The 21,358-nt window shown below is 40.1% G+C and overlaps 2 protein-coding genes across 4 annotated transcripts in view; both read left to right on the top strand.

Moving 5' to 3' along the window:
- The first annotated feature begins 206 nt into the window (after positions 1 to 206).
- On the top strand, positions 207 to 6,855 carry CCDC107 (coiled-coil domain containing 107). The gene is made up of 6 exons (XM_028745707.2): positions 207 to 360; positions 1,543 to 1,748; positions 3,223 to 3,289; positions 3,957 to 4,047; positions 5,097 to 5,206; positions 6,321 to 6,855. The coding sequence occupies exons 1-6, from the start codon at positions 207 to 209 to the stop codon at positions 6,608 to 6,610; spliced, it is 918 nt and encodes a 305-aa protein (XP_028601540.2). The 3' UTR covers positions 6,611 to 6,855.
- Positions 6,856 to 8,137: 1,282 nt separating this feature from the next.
- CAPS2 (calcyphosine 2) overlaps positions 8,138 to 21,358 on the top strand; it is a 29,859-nt gene continuing 16,638 nt past the window's right edge. Inside the window, exons 1-11 of one of the 3 annotated variants that reach the window (XM_028745704.2) lie at positions 8,138 to 8,380; positions 10,273 to 10,374; positions 11,200 to 11,246; positions 12,719 to 12,764; positions 13,268 to 13,393; positions 14,780 to 14,812; positions 15,243 to 15,431; positions 15,861 to 15,983; positions 16,534 to 16,601; positions 18,183 to 18,302; positions 20,625 to 20,699. In XM_028745704.2, coding sequence (XP_028601537.2) covers positions 10,294 to 10,374; positions 11,200 to 11,246; positions 12,719 to 12,764; positions 13,268 to 13,393; positions 14,780 to 14,812; positions 15,243 to 15,431; positions 15,861 to 15,983; positions 16,534 to 16,601; positions 18,183 to 18,302; positions 20,625 to 20,699 — 908 coding nt within the window. In that variant the 5' untranslated portion in view covers positions 8,138 to 8,380; positions 10,273 to 10,293. Of the gene's footprint in view, positions 8,381 to 8,412; positions 8,798 to 10,272; positions 10,375 to 11,199; positions 11,247 to 12,718; positions 12,765 to 13,254; positions 13,394 to 14,779; positions 14,813 to 15,242; positions 15,432 to 15,860; positions 15,984 to 16,533; positions 16,602 to 18,182; positions 18,303 to 20,624; positions 20,700 to 21,358 lie in introns of those variants that run through there. The other 2 variants (XM_028745703.2, XM_077934731.1) reach the window with 2 other exon arrangements.

Genomic DNA, 21,358 nt, shown 5'->3' with positions numbered 1-21,358 from the left:
TCGCCCTTCCCACGTTAAGGGTTTCCTCTCCCAACTTCCCTCTCTCCTGCGCTGCTGACTCTCGCTCTCCCCAGGCGTCTTGCCACCGTTACACGAGCCGTTCGACGATTCCCGGCTGGCCAAGGGCCGTTTGCCGCCCTCCGCTTCTCCTTTTGGTCGTTTCCTCCGCTGCTGCCGTTCTTGCTGTTCCTTTCCCCGCTGCCGCCATGGTGCTGTCGTCGGTGCAGCAGGTGTTCATCTCCGTCTTGCTGGTGCTCTGCGTTTTCGTGGTGATGCCGAGGATGTTCGGCGGAAGCGGCAGGTCCCCGCGGGGGACCAAGGCCTCCCCGGGTCGCCACGATCCTCATCAGCAGCGCCACGGTATATGGTGTCGGCCACCTTCCCCTTCCCATCCCTGCAGTCCGGTTATAGAGGGAAACGAGGGAGCTTCATTAGACTAGTTAGCGAACTGTGTTTTGTTTTTTTCCAAGAGGATCCTTTTCCCAAGCAATCTCCCTTAAGTCCCGCCCCCATTAAAATTTTTTTTTTTGCCGCAATGGTATGGGTGATACTGGAGGAGAAAGGTGATGCTGGCCATTAACCGTCATCGGTGTCACTTATGTTATTAGTGTGCTACGAAACAGTTCCAACTTTTGGATGTTGTCTTCCCCCTTTAACCCATTAATTCTTCTTTTTCTTTTTTGAATAATAATATTTTGAGTTGTAGTATTGAATTAGTCCCAAGGAATGTGAAAAACTGGCGTTTTCTGCCTTTTATGCATACTGGGAAAGATAACTTCTAGGGCAGAATGAGGAAAAACCCACTTTTGTTTCTATGCTCTTAAAATTGATAAAGTCTTGGAAGATAAATATTTTCAAGGGGGAAACCTGGCTAACTTCCTTTTGGCCTAAAATCCATCAAGAAAATTAGAAATTAAAATTTCAGCCATTCCTATAGCAGCATTAGGTATGTCTCCTTAGTTCAGATTTAAGCTATCCTAATCCCCCCCTTTAATATACTAGTAGGCTCCATACTTCTCTTGTTACTCTGCCAGTGTGTCAAAGCTGTGGGGAATGGGGAATGTGTTTTGTGCTTTAACTGAATGTTGCTCATAACTTGCTTTATTTGTTCATACTTTAATGTTGCTTTTCCATTGTAAGATGGCTAAAGTATAGCAGTCTTTCAAGCTCCAGCAAGACATAAAATCAAACAAAATGTCAACATATAGCACAAAATAAAAATAAAACATTCCCAGCCAATTCCTGTGTCTGATGTGACCGCAGAGCTCCATCTGCAAAGAGGAGACTCATAAGAGTTTTTAAGAGGGGCTAATTTTAAGTGTGGAGTGGAGAAGCCTCTTGTCATGTTCATTAGCATCAGCCAATCTCACACTATCGCATTGAGACTGTACCTGGATTTGCTTTCCACAGTGAAGCTGATTTCACCATGCTGCAGAACAATTCTCTTCTTCACAGACTTGAGTGCTTCTCATTTTTTTTATTTCAGTCTGTTTGTATGTGCATGTATGTATTACATGTATGTATGTATTATTTGTTTTTCAGGTGGATCTGAGAGAATCTTGCAGTCACAGATGAATTCAGAGGGTTCTGAAAGCAAAACATACCAAAGCATCCAACAAATGAGAAATGCAATGGAGAAGGAGATGAAGACTGAGCGGACTAGAGGGAATGGCAAAGACTTTGCTTTAACACTCATGCCCTTGTATGCTGTTGGTGTGGGTGTATTTGCTTTATACAAGTTCTTAAAGGTAACTATTAGTAAGCAAGAGAATTTATGATTCACGTAGTTGTACAGAACTGGGATTAGTAAGCAAGAGAATTTATGATCCACGTAGTTGTACAGAACTGGGATTTGTTCAGTCATGTGCGTAATGATAATGACACTGCCATGCCCCACTCCCAAACAACTTTGGAACAATGCAGGAAAAGGTGATGATAATGATGCCTCTGCACATAGCTTTTAGAACAGTCTCTGTTCTGACTCAAAGCAGAAACAAGACAAGATTCGCTCACTGCGAGAGGTGACGTTACAGGGACCCAGGCAGAGGGCCCTCTCAGTAGTGACGTATGCCCTGTGGAATGTCCTCCCATCAGATGTCAGAGGAATTAACAACTATCTGACGTTTAGAAGACATCTGAAGGCAGCCCTGTTTAGGGAAGTTTTTAATGACTGATGTTTTAATGTATTTTTAATCTTTTGTTGGAAGCCACCCAGAGTGGCTGGGGAATCCCAGCCAGATGGACGGGGTAGAAATAAATTATTATTATTATTATTATTATTATTATTATTATTATTAGGATGCCACATCCTCCCCTCACCATCCTATTCAGCTGAAACCCTCAAGTAGCTTCCTGCTCCAGCAGGCAGCAAAACAAACATAGCAGCAAACACAACCCCTGCGTAGACAAATGATTGACTCCAAAAGGAGAGAAGAAGTCAACAGCAAAGCCAATTGGAGTTGGAGGTGGTTGGGCCTGCATCGCAGGAAAGGGTGTCTACAGATAGGCAGTCACCTAGTCTGATAGTGGAAGTGGAAATGATAACCAAGTGGAGAAGTGTATTTCTCCAGCAACAGTTGAAATATGCATTGGCATACTGGGTTCTCCACAACAAGTTTGCAACCTGGTCATAAATATATGTATTTCCAGTATTGGAGCCCTTTGCTTTATCAGGAAAGAATGAAATATAAATGCCTTAGGCTGGACTTGTAAATGCTTTTATAGTCCAATAAATGTGGTTAGGAGTATAAGCAACAATTGTGTCTCCCAAAGGTTCTTCTATTAGAAAGGCTTTTGTGATATTAGAGAAATGTCTGTGTTGTATACAGAATTCAGATCACAAAAGGCAGTAGTGGGAATTTTAATCATTCTTAGGATTGTATCTGAAATAAATTATACTAAAATCGGTATGACTAAATCAGGAAAACTGAACTGTAAGTTAAAGCATTATGACTAGGAAGGGGCTAGTTTTCAGCCTAGTTCAACTGGAAATTTTGGATTGATGCTGGTTTTGTCATAGTGAAGTCAGTGAGAATAAAGAGGCTGAAACATAAATTAAGCAGATGGGGAAATATGTTTTGGATTACACTATATTTCCAAGATAAAGTATTATTACCTGCCTCGTGTCTTCACATTAATCCAAACGAGTGAAACGTTTTCTTGAGGTTTAGTTATTTTCAATATTAAAAGCTTTTGTGGTAAATTTTGTTTATTCTTTCATAGATGAAATCTCAAGAGGAAAGCTTATCCAAGCAAGAAAAAACTACAGAAGTTAAGACAAAAGAAACAGGTAGAAGTCGATTCAGAAATCTCCGGCCTAGAGATCTTTATCATACAGTTTGCACATAGTAGTTCAGGCAATCACACCTCAGCTTAAGAATCTTGATATATTTTTTCTACAGCACTTCTGTTCCCCCATTTGTGTGAGCAGCAATCAAATTGGTGGAATTGTATAATCTTAATTGCTTTTTGGGATGCTGTTTTATGAGTTGAGTGCATTCATGAAAATGCATTCCACTCACTGCTTACTGAATAGTTATGGCAAAGCTACTTTGTATCATTATTCCTTAGCACAGACTACAGCAATCTATTTTGGAGAACAGAATTCTTGCGAGTATTGATAATGTATGTATTTGGTTTTTAGGAAAAAATGTCTGCCAGATCAAATGCTGCTCATTTAATCAAATAAGTGAAGCTGTTTTTTCCTAGCCAATTTTGCTGGTAAAATGACCTTTTCAAATTTTCTCTGCATTGTATTATTTATAATGCAATCCCAATCATGTTTATCCTGAAGTAAATTCAGTGAAACTTGATTTTTTTAAATATAAAAATAGGTTTAGGATTACAGCCCTTGAATGCTTTAGTCCAGTTCCATAGCTCCTCTGGAAAAGTAGAAAAATAGGTTTTTAAATACCTATTAGCAACACTGCTTTAAAATTATTTGTTCTCACTTGTAGAACGCCAGCTTATGCAGTTGGAGCAACATCTAGCACAGACAGAGAAAATGTTAAATTCTTTATTGAATCAGTTAGATCCACTTTCAAGCTGGTGAGTATTTTGGTGGGGATTTGATTTAGTAATATTTCAGCTCTTGAGACAATTGTGAGTTGGTAAATGTGATTAAACAACACAAGAATATTAGCATGTGAATTGTTGTGCTGTCTCCATATTTTCTGCATTAACAATTGACTATATTAAAAAAATTACTGGAACAATCTTTACATTCCCTTCCTAGACCCTAAATAGCATTTTGGTAATGTAGGCTACACAAGACTGGATGAGTAATTCAGATTTCAAGGTGCCAATATTAAGTTTTCTTCATACAGGCTTTTCATGCATTTGGAGTATTTATAGGTCTGAATATTTTACGACTGAAAAATAAATTACACCAGTATCACTTGAATGACCCATTTAAACATTTATTAGACTAATACAGTGGTACCTCGGGTTAAGTACTTAATTCGTTCCGGAGGTCCGTACTTAACCTGAAACCATTCTTAACCTGAAGCACCACTTTAGCTAATGGGGCCTCCCGCTGCTGCCGCGCCGCCAGAGCACAATTTCTGTTCTCATCCTGAAGCAAAGTTCTTAACCTGAAGCACTATTTCTGGGTTAGCGGAGTCTGTAACCTGAAGCGTATGTAACCCGAGGTACCACTGTAGTGGTAGATAAGTAGATGAGAGTTTGAATATATCTTGGATCTCTTCTTTTGCATGTGTCTTGAGCAATATTACATAGGTACATTTATCGGCTTCTGCCCACATCATGGCAGACACAGTTAGGTTTTGTGCCTGTATTATCAATACAGTGCTGTTTGCTTCTTTGCACTTGCCAGTTTGTGTCCTGTAGTTCTAATCTGGATTGCAGAATCCCGACAGCAGGAGAATTCCTATTGCTTCCTTGATGTGATGAATGGTGGTCCCTAGTGACTGGCATAGTTGAAAGATGGTTCCACAGCCTGTCTGATTCTTAAGTGCTGTCATAAGAATATATCAGTGAGAGTTTTCTTATAAGAGGGCTAGAAAAAGAATTTTGGTGGCATATTAACAGCTGCTCTCTATTACTACCTGCTGACTTTTCATTTAATTTCATGTCAGCATTAATGCCTTGGCTTCGGAACAGAAAGATGAAATTATGGTACAGCTTGAGTCCATTAGGAAGCTGATGAAAGAAAGTGGATTGGACAAATCGACAATGAAACCAGAAGGTACTTACATCTTTAGTATGTTAAAATCACACTGTAATAACCCTGCTTGAGACTCTGGCTGAAGGTTTTGCATACGATTTTGCGGGTCTTGACATATTTGTATGACTTGGTGGTATAGTGTAGTATTGTTCTTTCTAAGCAATTAGAGGGCACAGCATACCTTCCCATTAGATCAGAGGTGGGGAAACTTTTTAGCCCAGCGGGCCAAATTGCTATTTGTCTCCACCTATGTTGGTTCTGCTGTTTTGCAGGCGGTCCTGCCAACCTGTCCCAAGTCCTTGTCTAGTAGTTTCCAAGTGTCTAACACTCGGCTGTTTGTTGGACACTTGGGAACCACAGTGCTGAGCATAGGGCTGGGAGCACAGTCATAGCTAATCTAACAGGCTTGAACTCACTGCCCATTGGCTGATAGGCTGTGACTTCAAACCTGCTTTGTGCATGAATCAGTGGTGCTATTGAGTTTGCCATGGAATACTTAGGCATGCAGCTGAACCAGCTGCACCGCTACCCGACCATATATGACATAAGGCAGAACTTTCCAAACTCTGTTGCGACATGTGTGTCAGCTATCATGTGTAGGGGTATTGCATGAACACTCCCTGCGCTCCTCTCAGCACTGGAAAGAGGTTAGTTTAACCTCTGGTTTGCTAGTAAAACTGAATTACTGTCATGAAATGATGCATGTCTAAAAAGTGTGTCACCAGCATGAAAAGTTTGGAAAGCTCTGACATAAGGTGTAGGGGAGATAGGTGTGGTTTGGGGAAAACAGGGGAGAACAGACCAAAGATTGCCCACCCTTTCATTACATTATTAGTGGATGCAGATCTGCGGCTTCTATGGTGTTCTTCACTCATTTTTATAGAGGAAGGTGGGCCTGTGAATTATCTATATATTTGTTTAAGCTACAGAACAAAAGAAACATTACTTATGGTTTAATAGACAAGTTACAGAACTGTATACTTTAATGTAGTGTATACTGCCATCTCTAATAAAGCTGGTTGCTCATTTGCAATTTTCTGATAGCAGCTTTGTTTTAATTATTAAACAGACAGTGGACTTAATTATAATTTTAAATCTCCCATTTTCTTCCCTCCCCCCCCTTTTTTTAATTCAGATGTTAGCCACACGTGCCAAGAGAGGCTTGAAGATCTTATTCAGTCATTCAGTTCACATCCTGAGGCAGAGATGGGTGAGGGTGATAATAAAAACTGTGGGCATAAAGAGCTGTTTGCAGATATTGAGGAACACTGTGATGAAGAGGTGCATAAGCACTATGATCATGAGTTCTTGCTTAGTCCAACGGAAGACCCAAAGAAAGTGGAAGATGATGAAGTAATTGATCAAGAAACAGCAGAACCAGAGACTGGGTTAAGACGACGTATTAAAAATGAATTAGGTAGATAAGATAAGTTACATTTAAAAACGAGATGAATTATTGCACATATTATAATGCACTTTTAAATTATTATGGAACAGGTTCACATTTGCTGCAATATGCATTGAAACAATATATTTATGAAACTTTTCTATTTATTCTATATAAAGGTATTTCTGTATATATTACCCTAAAAGCTCTATATAGTATTCCAGTACACTGTAAAGATGCAACATATTTTTTACAACTATTAAAGTCCAGGAATGGTAACAGATTATGTTGTATACATTTTTTAAAATTTCTTTTAAAGTCTACATGTTTCATCTACATGTTTCACATGAATGTCTCCAAATACTGTGTACTGACAAGCAGTGAGTCCTATTTTGTTTTTTTTACTTTTGTTCTGAAACAATTGAAATACCCTGGAAAGTTTATATAATTCACTGTGGAAACACACTGTACTGGGATAGCTTAGTTGGTAGAGCATGAGCCTCATGTTGGGTGAAAGATTCCTGCATTGCAGGGAGTTGGTCCCTTCCAACTGTATAATTCTATGATTCTGTTACCTCAATCTTAATAATTTTTGCCAGCCTTCCTGAAAATTGTATAGAGCAGCAGAAGTATTGAAAAACTGACTAGCTAACAATAGTGAAATGTAATAACTTACCTGATGGGGTGTCATATAACCCATATTAGGTGTAAGTGGACAAAAACAGATGAAAAATAATCCCTAAGTTTGAAATTTGAGGACAAATATTTCTTTCTTATTTGATCCCTGCAAATACTATGAAGACAGAATTCTATGACAAATGTTTTTAAATAGGGCTTCAGTAGGATTGAAGAAGTATTAATCATAGGTGGTTTTACATATGAGGACATAATAATAATCTTTTCCTTAGCAGGTCTTAAAATCAGGTAAATGCACCCTTAGATGAGCAACCAAACATGATATATTACACTGTGTCATGATTTATTTAACAGAAATAAAGCTATCTTTGAATTCACACTTGGGTATTTTACATACAGTAAACTTAATTTCAAAATACTGTATCCATTACCGAGAGCAGCATAAAATACATTATGAGGGGAAAAACTTTTGTCAGGATAGAAGAACCTGACACGGATTGCCCTGCAGCCTGGGTGTCTGGGAAAAAAAAGGTTCCATCTTACACCACCACGCTTGCTTAGGATCATGAGCGAAATAGTGGTTTCTTGCATTAGGAGAAAGCTGGCGGGCGCAGGAACTTTATAAAAACACACAAACCAGGGCCGCTCGCTGAAACAGGTGGGCAGCTGAAGGCTATCATAGTAGCAAAAGTTGGCTCATATATACCTCGTAATCCGATTTGTGGAATTGCCCCCTGGAACTTGTCCCGGGCACCGCGATGTTGTTATGGTAGCAGCGTACGGAGTAGAGAGGTTGTTGCAACGGTGGCCTTTAGTAGTCGCCCCTCCTTCCCGCTTGTAGGTATGCCTGGTAAAAAAAAAAAGAGCGCAAGCTCCAGGTGAGGAGCTGCCGCATTTTGACAAATGCAACGCTGTCTCTGCGATTTCAGGGGAAGGTAGATGGGTCGGTCGGTGGGTGGGTGCCCGCTTCCCTACACCCCCCCCCCCGGTCTCTATGCGCCCCTCCTAGGGCAGCACCAGCAGCTCTAGGCTCGCTTCCTAGGGAGGAGCTCGCGGACTGTTCCCTCGGAACAAGCCCAGAAGAGAGAGCAGAGGTGGGGCTGGGAAGGAGGCTGGACAAGGAAGCGCCCAGGCGGGAATAGGCCGAGGAAGGAAGGGACGTCGTCGCTGAGGTGAGAGCGGCAGACCATCGGGGCGCTCGCCCGGCCTCCCCGTTCGCCTCTCGGGGCGTCTTTTCAACTTAACGCGCCCAAGTGGCGGTTGAGGGAGCGGGAGGCGTTCCGTCTTGTTTACCGGTCGCCTAGGCAACCGCCGGGGCGCGCGCCCAACGCATCCCTTCCCGGGAGCCGTTAACGGAGAAACTAGCGGGGCCTTTCAAATTCCAACCGCCGTTTCTCCGCCGCGCTTAGCATCAAAGTCGGATCTCCACAGAGTTCGCGCGCACGCGCGCGTGTGTGAGAGAAAAGATTTGTTGACGGGCCGCCTTCGCCGCCCCAAGAGGGAGGGCGAGGAGCCATGGACGGAGCCGCGTTAACCGAGAGGCGGCCGTCGCGCTTGGCCGCGAATCCCCAGCCCGGCGGCAGGCGGCGGTGAGAGCTCCGCGGCCGCGCGCGCTTCTGGGGGCGAGGAAACGGGACCGTGCGCGAAGGAGTCCCGAGGGATCCCTTGCGTGCCCGAAGGCGCCGCCATCTAGGCTAGCTAAATATGTAGTAGAGCCCAAAGGAAGTCCCAGGGGGCCCACCTGCCTTTGTTGTTGTTGTTGTTTAGTCGTGTCCGACCCTTCGTGACCCCATGGACCAGGCACGCCAGGTCTTCCACTGCCTCCTGCAGTTTGGTCAAACTCAGTAGCTTTGAGAACACTGTCCAACCATCTCGTCCTCTGTCGCCCCCTTCTCCTTGTGCCCTCCATCTTTCCCAACATCAGTGTCTTCTCCAGGGAGTCTTCTCTTCTCATGAGGTGGCCAAAGTATTGAAGCCTCAGCTTCAGGATCTGTCCTTCCAGTGAGCACTCAGGGCTGATTTCCTTCACGATGGATTGGTTTGATCTTCTTGCAGTCCATGGGACTCTCGAGAGTCTCCTCCAGCACCATAATTCAAAAGCATCAATTCTTCGGCGATCAGCCTTCTTTATGGTCCAGCTCTCACTTCCATACATCACTACTGGGAAAACCATAGCTTTAGATCACTCCCAAGTTACTTTAAAAAGTGTCCTGCAGGGCAGCCCCCTCTCCCCAATACATTTATTTGCAGATATCAATGTTGTTGCGGGAGGGAAGTAGATTATCAGAGGAGGGTCCCTTCCAACTCTGCCATTCTGTGGTTCTGTAAACAGGTCTGCTGGTTTAAATGGACGATTTAGTCAATATATTTTATTACCCGCCCTGTTCTATGGACTCAGGCAGGGTTACAGCATTTCCCACCAGCAGGGGCAAAACTAGGCTTTATTTCAGCCCAGTCAAAGACCCAGTTTGGCAACCCCCCCCCCCCCATGCTGTTTTGCGTACACGAGTACACACACACACACAGAGGCTGGGAGCCTCAATGGCACCCTTCGGGAAGCTTAACCCCAGGGCAAAAAGCCTGGCTAGCCCCCCATAGTTACTGGCTCTGCCACCAGTAGTGAGAGATGAATCACTGTCCTCAAAGGACAGCACAACCCTGATCCTAACTGAGTCTTCGGAGTGAATCAGTGGCTACTAGCCATCATGGAAACTATGTTCAGGGGTGGACTTTGGTAATATAGTATGGTGCCCTAAGAGATGACAATATTTGGCACCCCCCCCATACAATATTTCTTATTTTCATGTCATACTCCCTCGTGTCTTGCAAGCACACTACATTATAGTTGAAACAACTCAGTCACCCTTTTGACTCAGGTAGGTAGCCAAGTTGGTCTGACGCAGTAGAAATATATAAAAAATAATAATAAAAATAGTCCAGTAGCACCTAAGAGACCAACTAAGTTTGTTCTTGGTATGAGCTTCCGTATCTGAAGAAGCGTGCATGCACACAAAAGAAAAATACAAAGAATAACCTTTTTTTCCTTTCCTTTTTTTTTTTACAGGTAGTTAATACCTGAATTCAAATGGATTTAGAGATTAAAGGAGTTGCTGCATCTCCAAGAAAGCAAGCAGCCCTGTCCTCAAGGAACTACAAACTTGCTCAAGTAAGTTGAGCATATTATATATATATATATATATATATATATATGCAGGTTTTGGTGTCCTCGGGTATCTTCCCGTGTAAAAGTTGGGGTGTCTAGGCGACGTTTCGACGAGGTCTCACTCGTCATCTTCAGGCTGGTGCTTTCGGCTTCTTGTTACTGGAACAAGTAACAAGTAACAAGAAGCCGAAAGCACCAGCCTGAAGATGACGAGTGAGACCTCGTCGAAACGTCGCCTAGACACCCCAACTTTTACACGGGAAGATACCCGAGGACACCAAAACCTGCATTCCTGTACCCGTGAAAATCTACGAAAGCAAATATATATATATATATATATATATATATATATATATATATATATAATCTCATTAACCATTCTCTGGAAAGTCCTTGGTACATGGTAGGTGAAGTTCAGTATTGGATCCTCTTTCATATTTGTCTCTCATTGCTAATATAATTTTTCAAAACAATCCCTTGTTACAACATGCTATCAAACACCGCATCTGTCCTATCCTGTTGTGGTATGAAAAATACCATGTCACTAAACTGACATGTCACTAAATACTGTAACCCTGGTCTTCCTGCTGCTGTGCTGCTGCAAGGTTTAATGTGTCATCCAATCCTGGGGCTGTGGTTTGTCTCCTCCAGACAAATCACATGCTGTAAACCCAAGAACAAACCTTGGTTTCTCCACTACTGTGCCCATCATTTAAATGTATTTCGACCCTGATTGATACTCATTTAAAAGATTTCAAATCTTAGGGTTTAGAAATATGGAAAAAAAACCCTGGAATTAAATATGGTTCTATTTTTTTCTTCCCTTAGGGATGGAGGCCGCATACAAAAACAAAACATGGCCCTCGACCAGCTGAGTAAGTCAATGTTTTCATTTTTTTAGTGCCTATGTTTTGTTTACTGTCTCTCCCCCCCACCCCCGCTACCCCTTCACAGTACTGTCACGTTTTTCATTTCATATGAATCCAAAGCAGCCCTTCCTTCTGTTAATGGAAGGTCAGCTGGTCCAGTGGATGCTGTTCCTCTTGGAAGGACAATGGCTATTTTCTCAGATTCCTCCTGTCTCTTCCTTCCCCACCTCCCACATTGTTCTTGAGGGCATTCCAGTCCTCCAGAGCAGATTTGCAGGGGAAGGGGGAATCCCCCCCTAAAATCCTACCTTCTGCTTTCGTGAGTAGAACTTCAGCCTTAGGCTCTCTAGCTCTAACTCTCTGAAAATAAGAATTGCTTAGTAGCAGACTTTTCTTACATAATTCTACAAAGAAAAATAGTAATTCTCATCAAATTTTATTTATTGTCTCTGTGTGTGTATGTATGTATCTATAGGGTCCGTGTTCTTGTTTTTATGTTACTTTGTTACTTTGCTTTCACGTATTTCTCAATGAACAAGTTCATACGTTGAAGAAAACTATGTAGAGAGAAGTGTATCATTCTTTTTACTACAATTATTCCAGAGTTTTATGTGCTTTTTAAACAAGTTTTGTACTTGAAAATTATTTTTTATATAGGGATTAGAGTTATCTAGGTACAGAGGGCTGTTGGGTTCAGGAATGAAAGATGTAGACAAAGGAGAAAAACTAGCTGACTGATGTGAAAGGAATGTTTGGGGACATCAAGACTTTTTGAGCTAGAGAGGATTTAGGAAGACTATGAAGGCAGAAAGATAGGGATTGCTGCTGTGCATGCATCTATGTACACTGGGTGAAGTAAGTAGAAGTGTTATTATAGATAATGTTTAGAGGCAGTGGAGCCTTGCTGAGCACTGTTTTCTTCTTGCAAATCTTTACACATTTCAACATTTCAATTATTTCACTGAGAACTAGAGTGGTCTCAGATACTAAATATTAATAGCAGACCGAATGCCTCTTTCTAAATCATAAATATTCACAAATGCATTACCCACTTTCACTACGATTAATATCTCACTTGATTACTGGATGGTTATAAGAGAAATAATTAGAATAAATTTATTAAGAAAGGTAATAGAAATGTAATGTTGAATTGCTACTTATCTGAGTGGAGAGTGAAAAAGAATTAATCTTCATTGGCTCAAGCTTTATGAGATGGTAACAAAAAATTGCCTTCCAGAACTTCCTCACAGAACTTCAAGGGTTCTTTGCAAATGGGGATGGAAATAGTCTGAAGTGCATTTATTTTCTTTATTTTCTTCTTTTACCTGACTCCATAAGGAAAAGGAGGGTTGGAACTTTTTAATTAGACCCCTTTAGAAATCAATGAAACTTCTTGAAAGGAAAACATATTGTGCTATCTGAAAACCAAAGGAAGTTTTGAAAGCTTGCTACATTCTCTAATTTCTGATTTTCTACAGAGTTCCATGCCTTGATCTGGGAAAGCTGGGAGATTCAGAGGATGAGGTAACAATTACCTATTAATTTCAGAAAATTAACCAACTTTTAGATGTGGCAGTTGCTAGAAGTAAAAAACAAAATAATATATAGATCTCATAATGAGTGCTAGCTTGAATATGCTGCCCTAGTTGTCACTTACCAGTCATCTAACTAATTTTCTGAATTCATTAGAATATTCTTTTAATAAGTTGGGCAGAATATGCAGCTGTGTGAGATATTTCAGGATAGAAAACTGTTTTGCAGCTCCTAATTGGCATTATTTGGATTAGGTTTATGTAAAAAAAAACCACTTCTCTCTGAAATTCGTATTGTTACTTGTGTGTGATAAAACTCTTGCCACAACACACATGATACTTGTGGCTGACTAATGTGGTCAGACAGCTCATTCTTGTGTATTTCCAATGTCCATAAATTTTATGAATTTGCTTCCTGAATTCTTGGGCAATTGATATTCTGCAACAGTTTAACAAAGCATAACACTTTGCCATTTAAAAAGTCTTTTATTTTAGGATGGTGATCCCTACACTCCATACAGTGGTGGACAGCCTCATACTGGTCTACTACTTTCATCTTCGAATATCAGCTGGGGTACTCCATTACAGAGCCCTTATGCACAGCATTATGATATTCAACAGGTTAGTTTGTTAACAGGAGTATTTTCAAGCTATATCATCTTCAGGGTTATAGGTACTGGGAGATGAGGCACAAGGAGTGAGGTGTACTATCTTGGAAGGAAGAACATAAAGTATAAGCAAAGCCTGCTCTTCTCATCCAGCAAGGCTAGGGTGGCTATGTGGACCTACTCACCTGCTGCTTCTGGTGAATGCCATGCCAGTCCATAATAAAACATCACTCATCCATGGCATGATCATTCATAAGCGGTGCATGACCAAGTGGTGGACTGAATGAGAGCCAATGTACCGCAACTGAATTCAGAGATGCATTGGATAGGTGAGTGCTGCAGTAGGGAGTGCCAGAGCAGACAGAGGGAGGCATTGAACCCCCATGATCCAAATTTTTCTCTTGTTAAACCCCCAAACCAGAAATAAAACTATGCCAGTCCTGAAGCTGCTTTAGTGAATTGCCCTTCCATGGGAACCAATGGGAGGGAAACTGGAGGGGTGGAAAAGCACCAGAATTACCAGGAAAAGAGCTGCTCCTACCCAGCTTCTGTCCCAACTGGTGCAAGCTCAGGATGGATTGGATGCGGCAGTTCGTTTATCATGGACACTCCTCTCTTCCTGCCCCCAGTATGATTACTCTGGTTATTAGGTACAGTACAACCTTGCTGGTGTCTAACATTTTGATGAAATAATGTTTATTTTTAGGGTATTGATAGCATATATTTCATTGCCCTAATTTTGGAAAAATGATATTTGTACTTTAGCAAATGCCCATATTTGTCAAAAGAAATTAAATATTTTATAGCACGTAAAATGTGCTGGAAAAGTGTGAAAGGGTAACTGTTTGACTTCTACTTTTAAATACATATTACATTTTTATGTTGTGATCTTATTCACCGTTTAACATGCATCACCACCCTAAATACACTGGTCATGATTGTATTCTGTATGGCTCTACCATACCCATTTATAGAGGAAAAGAGTCTTATTCATTCATGTAGCTGCAACGGCCATTTGCATGACATTACTAATTATGGTAGTCAGTTGTTTCAGTGGAACATTCAACTGAATGGCCATGATTAAAGGGTCTGTAGTAGACCCTTTCATGCATGTCCTGTCTGATAACACCAAAGTATATAGAATATGCATGTGTGGCTCTGGGTTATGTATAAGGACTGTTGGTGTAGATGGGAGTAAGACTTACAGAGTTCATTAGACTTACAGAGTTCATTAGAGGCAACTTCTGATTAAGCATTGGGTTGCACTTAAATATTTATAACTCATTTAATTTCCCCCTAAAGTCATATCTGAAATTAATTTCTGTTTGAATTATATTGATTAACTATAAATCTTTAAAAAAAATATTTCACTTATGTTTCTGCTCTTTCTCTTACCCAGACAGCAAGAAAAACAGAGCTGGAGAAAGCTGAGGTAATATAGTTAAAGAAACATATTAAACAAAACTTTGTGTGTGTGTGTTTCAAAATAATAATGAAATCATTAATATTTCTGCTTCGGTCCAATAATAGAAAAATAAAGCATCCAGATGCTGAAAACCCCCCAACTATTTTAGAAAAAGTTTGTCAGTTTATATTTTCATATTTCCCATTTATGATTTGCATGTGAAATGTGGATTGCTATATTCAAGATAATAATGGAAGTTTGTAGAAATCTTTGTCCATTTCACCCATTGTGTAGTTAATTGGTACAATAATAAACTGCCGTATTGACAAATAACTCAACTTTCATTTTACAATTGTACCATGATAGTTTTTGGCAACTTTTAACAAACAAAGTGTTCGCTATTAAACTTTCACAATTGCAGTTGCTGTTTTGACTGCTCCCAATGATTCATTTTCAGCTTTCTTTGTGGGAGCAAAAGACAGTACCAGAAAATCTGCCACCCCCAACAGATAAATACAAACTCAAGTATCAGCAGTATGAAGCAGAAATGAAAGAGGGATATAAACAGTATTCTCAAAGAGTTGCAGAAAAAAAAGCAAAGGATAACCAACAACACAAACCTCCAGAAAGAATAGCTGAGGAAAAGGTAACATTCATACTTCATTTGACACTGGGAACTCTACTAACCTTTATGTGAAAGTACTGTGCTCAGACCATTGGGGGTATATAGAATTTATGCATGCAGGATTCATATAACATACTGCCTTGATTCAGAGAACAGAATTAGCACTGCAGAAATAAGTTCTCATAGGTGGATCACCAGGTGCTCAAAATCTAGACCATTTCAATTTATCAGCATATATATAGGTGAACAGTGCAAGTTTAAACCAGCTCATAATTCTGGGATGTTAAAAAAATAGAGTTATGTGCAGGACACTAGCATAGGTTAGAACCTACAAATGTTTCTTGCACATTCTGGATGGTGAGGAACACAAATCAAATGCAACAAGAGTGCTAGCCTTGGCCACTGATTATCAGTGATAATATCTAGATAACATGTTTTATTCCCACATAGGATTTACAGCCTGAAAACAAAACATATGATGAGATGACAGTTTTTGATGAAAAGGCCCTTCTGCAGCAATGCTATACAAGCAAACCCTACACATTACAGCACAGCATAAGAAAATTGGAAGCTGTAAGTCTTCTGGGAAATGTTAACTTGTTATAAAATTCTGTATATACTAGTTTCTGTTCCAAGCATTTTTAAATAAGGAGGCTTTCCTACTTACTCAAAACCTTGGGTTTAGCTTTATCTCAGTGACATAGGATCCAAGATTCATATGATTGACTGTGTTTCATTTCTGAGCAGTGTACAAAACGTATTAAAATTAATTCATATCACTGTAGTCACATAGCTTCAACTAGTCTATTATGCTGTGATGCTCTGAATGGAAGCAGAAGTAATGGAAACAGTTTTTCTTTCTGTTAGAATGAAATTTGCACATATGACAGACACTCAAATTATCTTTTCTTATCTAGTTGAATAAAAATGTGTCTCTAATAACCATAACTGATTTTATGAATAATCTGTGTAAGCTTTTTAGTGGGTGACATTTTATGTGTGTCCTAGTTTTACAACCCAAATCCACTGTTAATTTTTAAGAGATCCAAATGATCCTAACATTTTAACAATATTTTCTTAACTGCTGTAATTATATATTTTTCTCTTTAATGTTTGCTTGCAGGAGGATGTAGCAGCAGAAAGAAAAAAACAAACTGTAGTGGAACAAGTAATGATAGATCAGTTATCTAGGTAAGATAATAAATACAAATGTTGATATATAAATGTTGATGTATATAAAAGATAATAAATACAATGTATATATGTATTTTTTTCCAGAAAAATGGATGCAAATTAATTCAAAGTGCCTAAGGTTCCAATGCTAACCATGTCTACTGTGAATTAAGTCGTATTGAGTTCAATGAGGTTATTCCCAAGTAAATGGGATCAGGATTGCAGCCGAAATTTCTAAATTCAATTGGATTATGTCACTGTTTATTATTGATTCTATAACCCAACTTTCCTATATCCACATAGTAATTTGCATCATAAAACATGAAAACAAAAAACATATTGATAATGATAAACTTAACCTACTCTTATTAAGCATGCATACTTAGAAGGTCTCCTTATGTTCACTGGCATACTGCTGAGTAAATATAAGATTACGCCATAAGATTATTATCTTAGGTATACTGATTTGTGCATAAGATCTATTGAAACTGATTTTGTAAATATGTAATGGTCATTATCTAGTACCTCTGAACAGGATGTAGAACAAATATAAAAGAATCTGGCAAGCAAGGTCTAATGTGGAACAAGATAGGACTTCCGCCTTACTTTTCATCTTTGTGGCTGACAGAATACTCCTTTCTTGTTCACATCCATCATCTCAGGCCTGCACATGGAGCTACAGTATCCCTGTTCCTGGTGTTAGGGAAGGAGGACAGGCAACTCCCCATTTACACATATTCTAGGCATGTGCAACCACACACACACACACACACACACACACACACACACACACACACACACACACACACATTTCTACAAACCCGTAAGTGGCACAAAACAGTGCAAAACCAGCCTTAAAAGAGTGTGTAAATGGCAAAAATGGTGTGAAAATAGTGTCTAGCAATCCCATGAAGCTTTGCAAGTGAAATCCCAGAATCCTTTGAGGCCTGTGAAGAGTTGGAGTTTAAGCAAGGATGTTTGGAGGGAACAATTGTGGTGGAGTTTGGTGGATTTTTGGTTTTTTAAAAAGTGTTTTTCAAGGGTTGCCAGAGGTTTAGGGGGTTTTGCAATGGTGTTCCCAATATACGCGATTTCACTTAAACACAAGGTGCCTCGGAACATAGCACCTGTGTAAATGGGGAGTTGCATGTATTTAAAAGAACCCAGAAGAGAATCATGTTGTGAGGCACTGTGAGCTGAGTGGCAAGAAGGATGGGAGAAAGAGGTTAGGGAGGAGGTAGACTACACCAGGTGTGCCTGTCCTTTTTCTCTCCCACTTCCCCCTCCGCTCATCAGTCCCTGTGCTTGTTTCCAGTGCATCCTGCCTCTGTGACAGAATTGTGACCAAATCTTTTGTTGTGATTAGGGTTAAATGGTGAAAGCATTGCTAACTTAGTTATACTGTGTGATTAAATAAAACATTCATTATTTTAAAATTGTATGCATAAATTTGAATGCATAGATTCTGCGGCTGTCTCTTGATGTCTTCTATGTAGTAGCTAGTTCCAGTGTAAGAATTTGACTTTATATTTTAATTCTATAAAACTAGTTCCATGAAATCATGTGGGTTTTTTGGGTTTTTGTTTGTTTGTTTGTTAGAGCTGTGATAAGTGATCCAGAACAAAATGGGAATGCTGATACTTATGAGAAGGATCTTATGCTTCCAGGATTAAGGACAGCACCTCTGCGCTTTCGAAAAAGAACATTACATGAAACAAGGTAAGTATATGCTGTTGTGTTTGCTTGTCTTACTGAATATAGCCTTAAAATTATTTCAAGATGAAGCTTTGGTTGATCTAAGATAGTGTATCTGTGTTTCTTTGTTTCATCTAAAACAGAGCCAATCACTCAGACCTGTTTTGTCTTTGAAATAAATGTTTTGTTTTTTCTTCATATTCACAATTCAGTTATGGTTTAAGACAAACTGTGGCTTATTGTGATGTTTTAACTGGATCATTAAATCTGAAAGAGCCCAGGTATAAGAAACATGAGTTATTTTTTGTAACAAAGTAACAGCTAGCTTTTTTCCACAAATGGAATTAAGCAGATGAAAGATCAACAAATGCAATATACACCCTTGGATGATCATTTCTAATTACACTTTTAAATAAGATTATTCAAAACAGATCACTGATCAGTTGTACTATGCTCCTTACAAAAACTCTGCTTTGGAGACAGGACCCTAAAAGATTTCATCAATATATTTTGACAGGAACATATTATATGTCCATATATTTTAATGGGACCAATCCAGCAATTGTACTACAGATTGAGAATAAGGGTGATATTCAACTAAATTTTCCTAAGACTAGACCCATTGAAATTAATGAACATAAACATATTGCTCATTATTAGGTGTCCCAACCAGACCGCAGTATTCTGGTTGATTTCATTCTAGTAAACAAAGCTGTTGAATTGGAGTACAGCCAGTTGGACCTCATGTGGTAACTGTTCTTCCCTGGGTCTTTCCTGGGATTATTGCAATGTTAGGTTGCCCTTGAAGATGACTTGGAAGCTTCAATTGGTCCAGTATACAGTAGTAAGATTACTAACTGTGGTTCCCTTTGGATCACTATAACTCCAGTTTTAAAATATCTGCATTAGTTGCCAGTTTACCTGCAGGTCCAATTCAAGGTGTTCACTTTAGTGTTTAAAGCCATAAACCACTTAGCCCCCAAATATCTGAAAGACCACCTCTTTCCCTACAGACCCTCTAGGATGCTAAGATCAGCAGAGGGGGCCCTCTTGGTTGTTCAGAAGCTAAGGAGTGGCAGCCCAGGAGAGGGCATGCTCTATGGCAGTCCCTAAATTGTGTGGAACTCCTGCTCCACAGAGGTCCTTGATGAATGCTGAAGATGTGCCTCTTTGACTTGCCCGTTGGCAAATGAGATATATATTTTTAGGACCCACCTTATTTTTAATTGTATTTTTTATTTTAAGTTTTTAAAAACTGTTTTAAATTGTGTTTCAGTATGAAAACCATACTGGGACCTTAGAGTGCAGGGTGCATAATAACATTTTACTACAGTTTCATAGCCGGCAGCCAGTTTGGTAACATCCCCAGAGTTGTCCTATCTAGTGCTTAGTGTGTCTTACCAGATGTCAATAATCGAGATAAAATGGAAATTGTAGCCCCTTTCTTGTGTAAATCTCATGGAGGCATCATGGAAATACCAGTGTCTTACATGCAGTGGGCAGAGGTGGAGCTAGCTGCTCCAATACCTAGAGCGGTGTACATGCTGTGCACCTGGGGGTCAGGCTAGCTGCATGGGGGCGGGGTGAGTGTCCCGGGGGCGGGAGTGTGGCGATGTCACCCCCCCCTCAGGGATGACACCTGGGACGGACCGCACCCACCGCACCCCCTTCCTCTCCCAGTGACTGTGGGCCCTATCTGCACTTAAGAAGTCTGTATGTGTGCTCACACATAGGGATTACTAACCATGTGGAAGCCTAATGCATGGAAGCCTGTGCACAAGCAGCAGCTATTCATCCCTAGGCTTTTTTAGTGCAGACATCCATGCCAACTCTTGAACATTTGGGGTGAGCCAGCTGTGTGCCTGATGCCAGGGCCAGCAGTGCAGCTCCACTCTCTACTCATTGGGCCTACCCTGTGTATGACTTGGTTGAACATCAATCAATGTTACAATTGGTTTTTTTATTTATTACATAGTTTCCATTTACGTAATTGTAAGCTGCCTCAAGTGTTTTGCAGAACAATGGGATATAAATATTTTGATAAATAAATAGTGTTACCTACATCATTGTAACGCTGAACTGAAGTGGGCAGTTTAGATCATTAAGGATCTCCACTAGAGAGCTGTGAAAAGAGAACTGATAGCATAAATAGTGAGAACATATTTCCTGTTGTATTTGTTGTTGGTTTATTAGCAATTGGAATTCACATGTTGACTTTGCCCCCTGCTTTCATGATTTGTTCTCCTCGTAATTCATGAGCATTTTTAGGTTCAAAAGTAGCTTGCATGAAGAATGTTCAATTTTGCTTGTGTAGATCTTAACTAATACTGTGAATTATTTTTACAGAATAAGGACTAGGTCAGCATTAACTGAAAATGTGCTTTCCAACAAATTACGCTTTGATGGTAGAATACTATCAAGGTATGTCTAAAACTTTTAAAGTATTTTGTAACGCAAGCATGTTTTAACCGAGGATGCTCCTTTCATGTCTATATCTTATTCCAGTAGCTTCTAATAAGATAATGAAAGAATGTTGCATGTTTCTCCCTGAGGAAGTCTTGGAAGAAAGGCAACCCAGGGTGGCAGACTAGGTGAGGAATCCTTCTGTATAAGAGCTGGGAGGGTTGGAAGGAAGGGCAGCCCTTGGTGTCACTGGAAGATTATCTGATCACTGAGAAACAGTGGGTAAGATTGGAGTCACCGTAAGCCACTGTGGAAATGGTGATAGTTTAGCTCCTTTGTGCGCTCTCTCTGCGTAAAATCAAACTGCTTCTGCTATTGATAAAGGAAAGAGAAGAGGGTCAGGTATGATACTGTCTCTTGTGGTTTTTATTAGTTTTTATTTTACTGCTTTGTTATTGTCTGAGGATCCAGCTAGCTTAGCTAGACCATTACTGATTGGTTAAAAATTATTGTTTGACATATTAAGTATTGTGCTTTGTAAGGTTTCAATTGTTTACTTGAGACAATATGCATCTGGACAGTGGTAGATAGAGGAGAGGAGGCACGGAATACTATTTTTTGCAAGAAGGCTATATATATATATCACACTGCCCTGGTGTTGGCATAATGGGGTAATT

This window comes from Podarcis muralis, chromosome 10, assembly GCF_964188315.1.
Source record: "Podarcis muralis chromosome 10, rPodMur119.hap1.1, whole genome shotgun sequence".
NCBI classification, from domain to species: domain Eukaryota; kingdom Metazoa; phylum Chordata; class Lepidosauria; order Squamata; family Lacertidae; genus Podarcis; species Podarcis muralis.
The sequence above is the reverse complement of the archived record's forward strand: the minus strand, read 5'-3'. Positions and strand labels throughout refer to the sequence as shown.

Coding starts and splice junctions, on each gene's coding strand:
- CCDC107 (XM_028745707.2), top strand. CDS start 207: ATGGTGCTGTCGTCGGTGCAGCAGGTGTTCATCTCCGTCTTGCTGGTG. Junction 1,749..3,222: donor CTTTATACAAGTTCTTAAAG/GTAACTATTAGT, acceptor ATTCTTTCATAG/ATGAAATCTCAAGAGGAAAG. Junction 5,207..6,320: donor ATCGACAATGAAACCAGAAG/GTACTTACATCT, acceptor TTTTTAATTCAG/ATGTTAGCCACACGTGCCAA.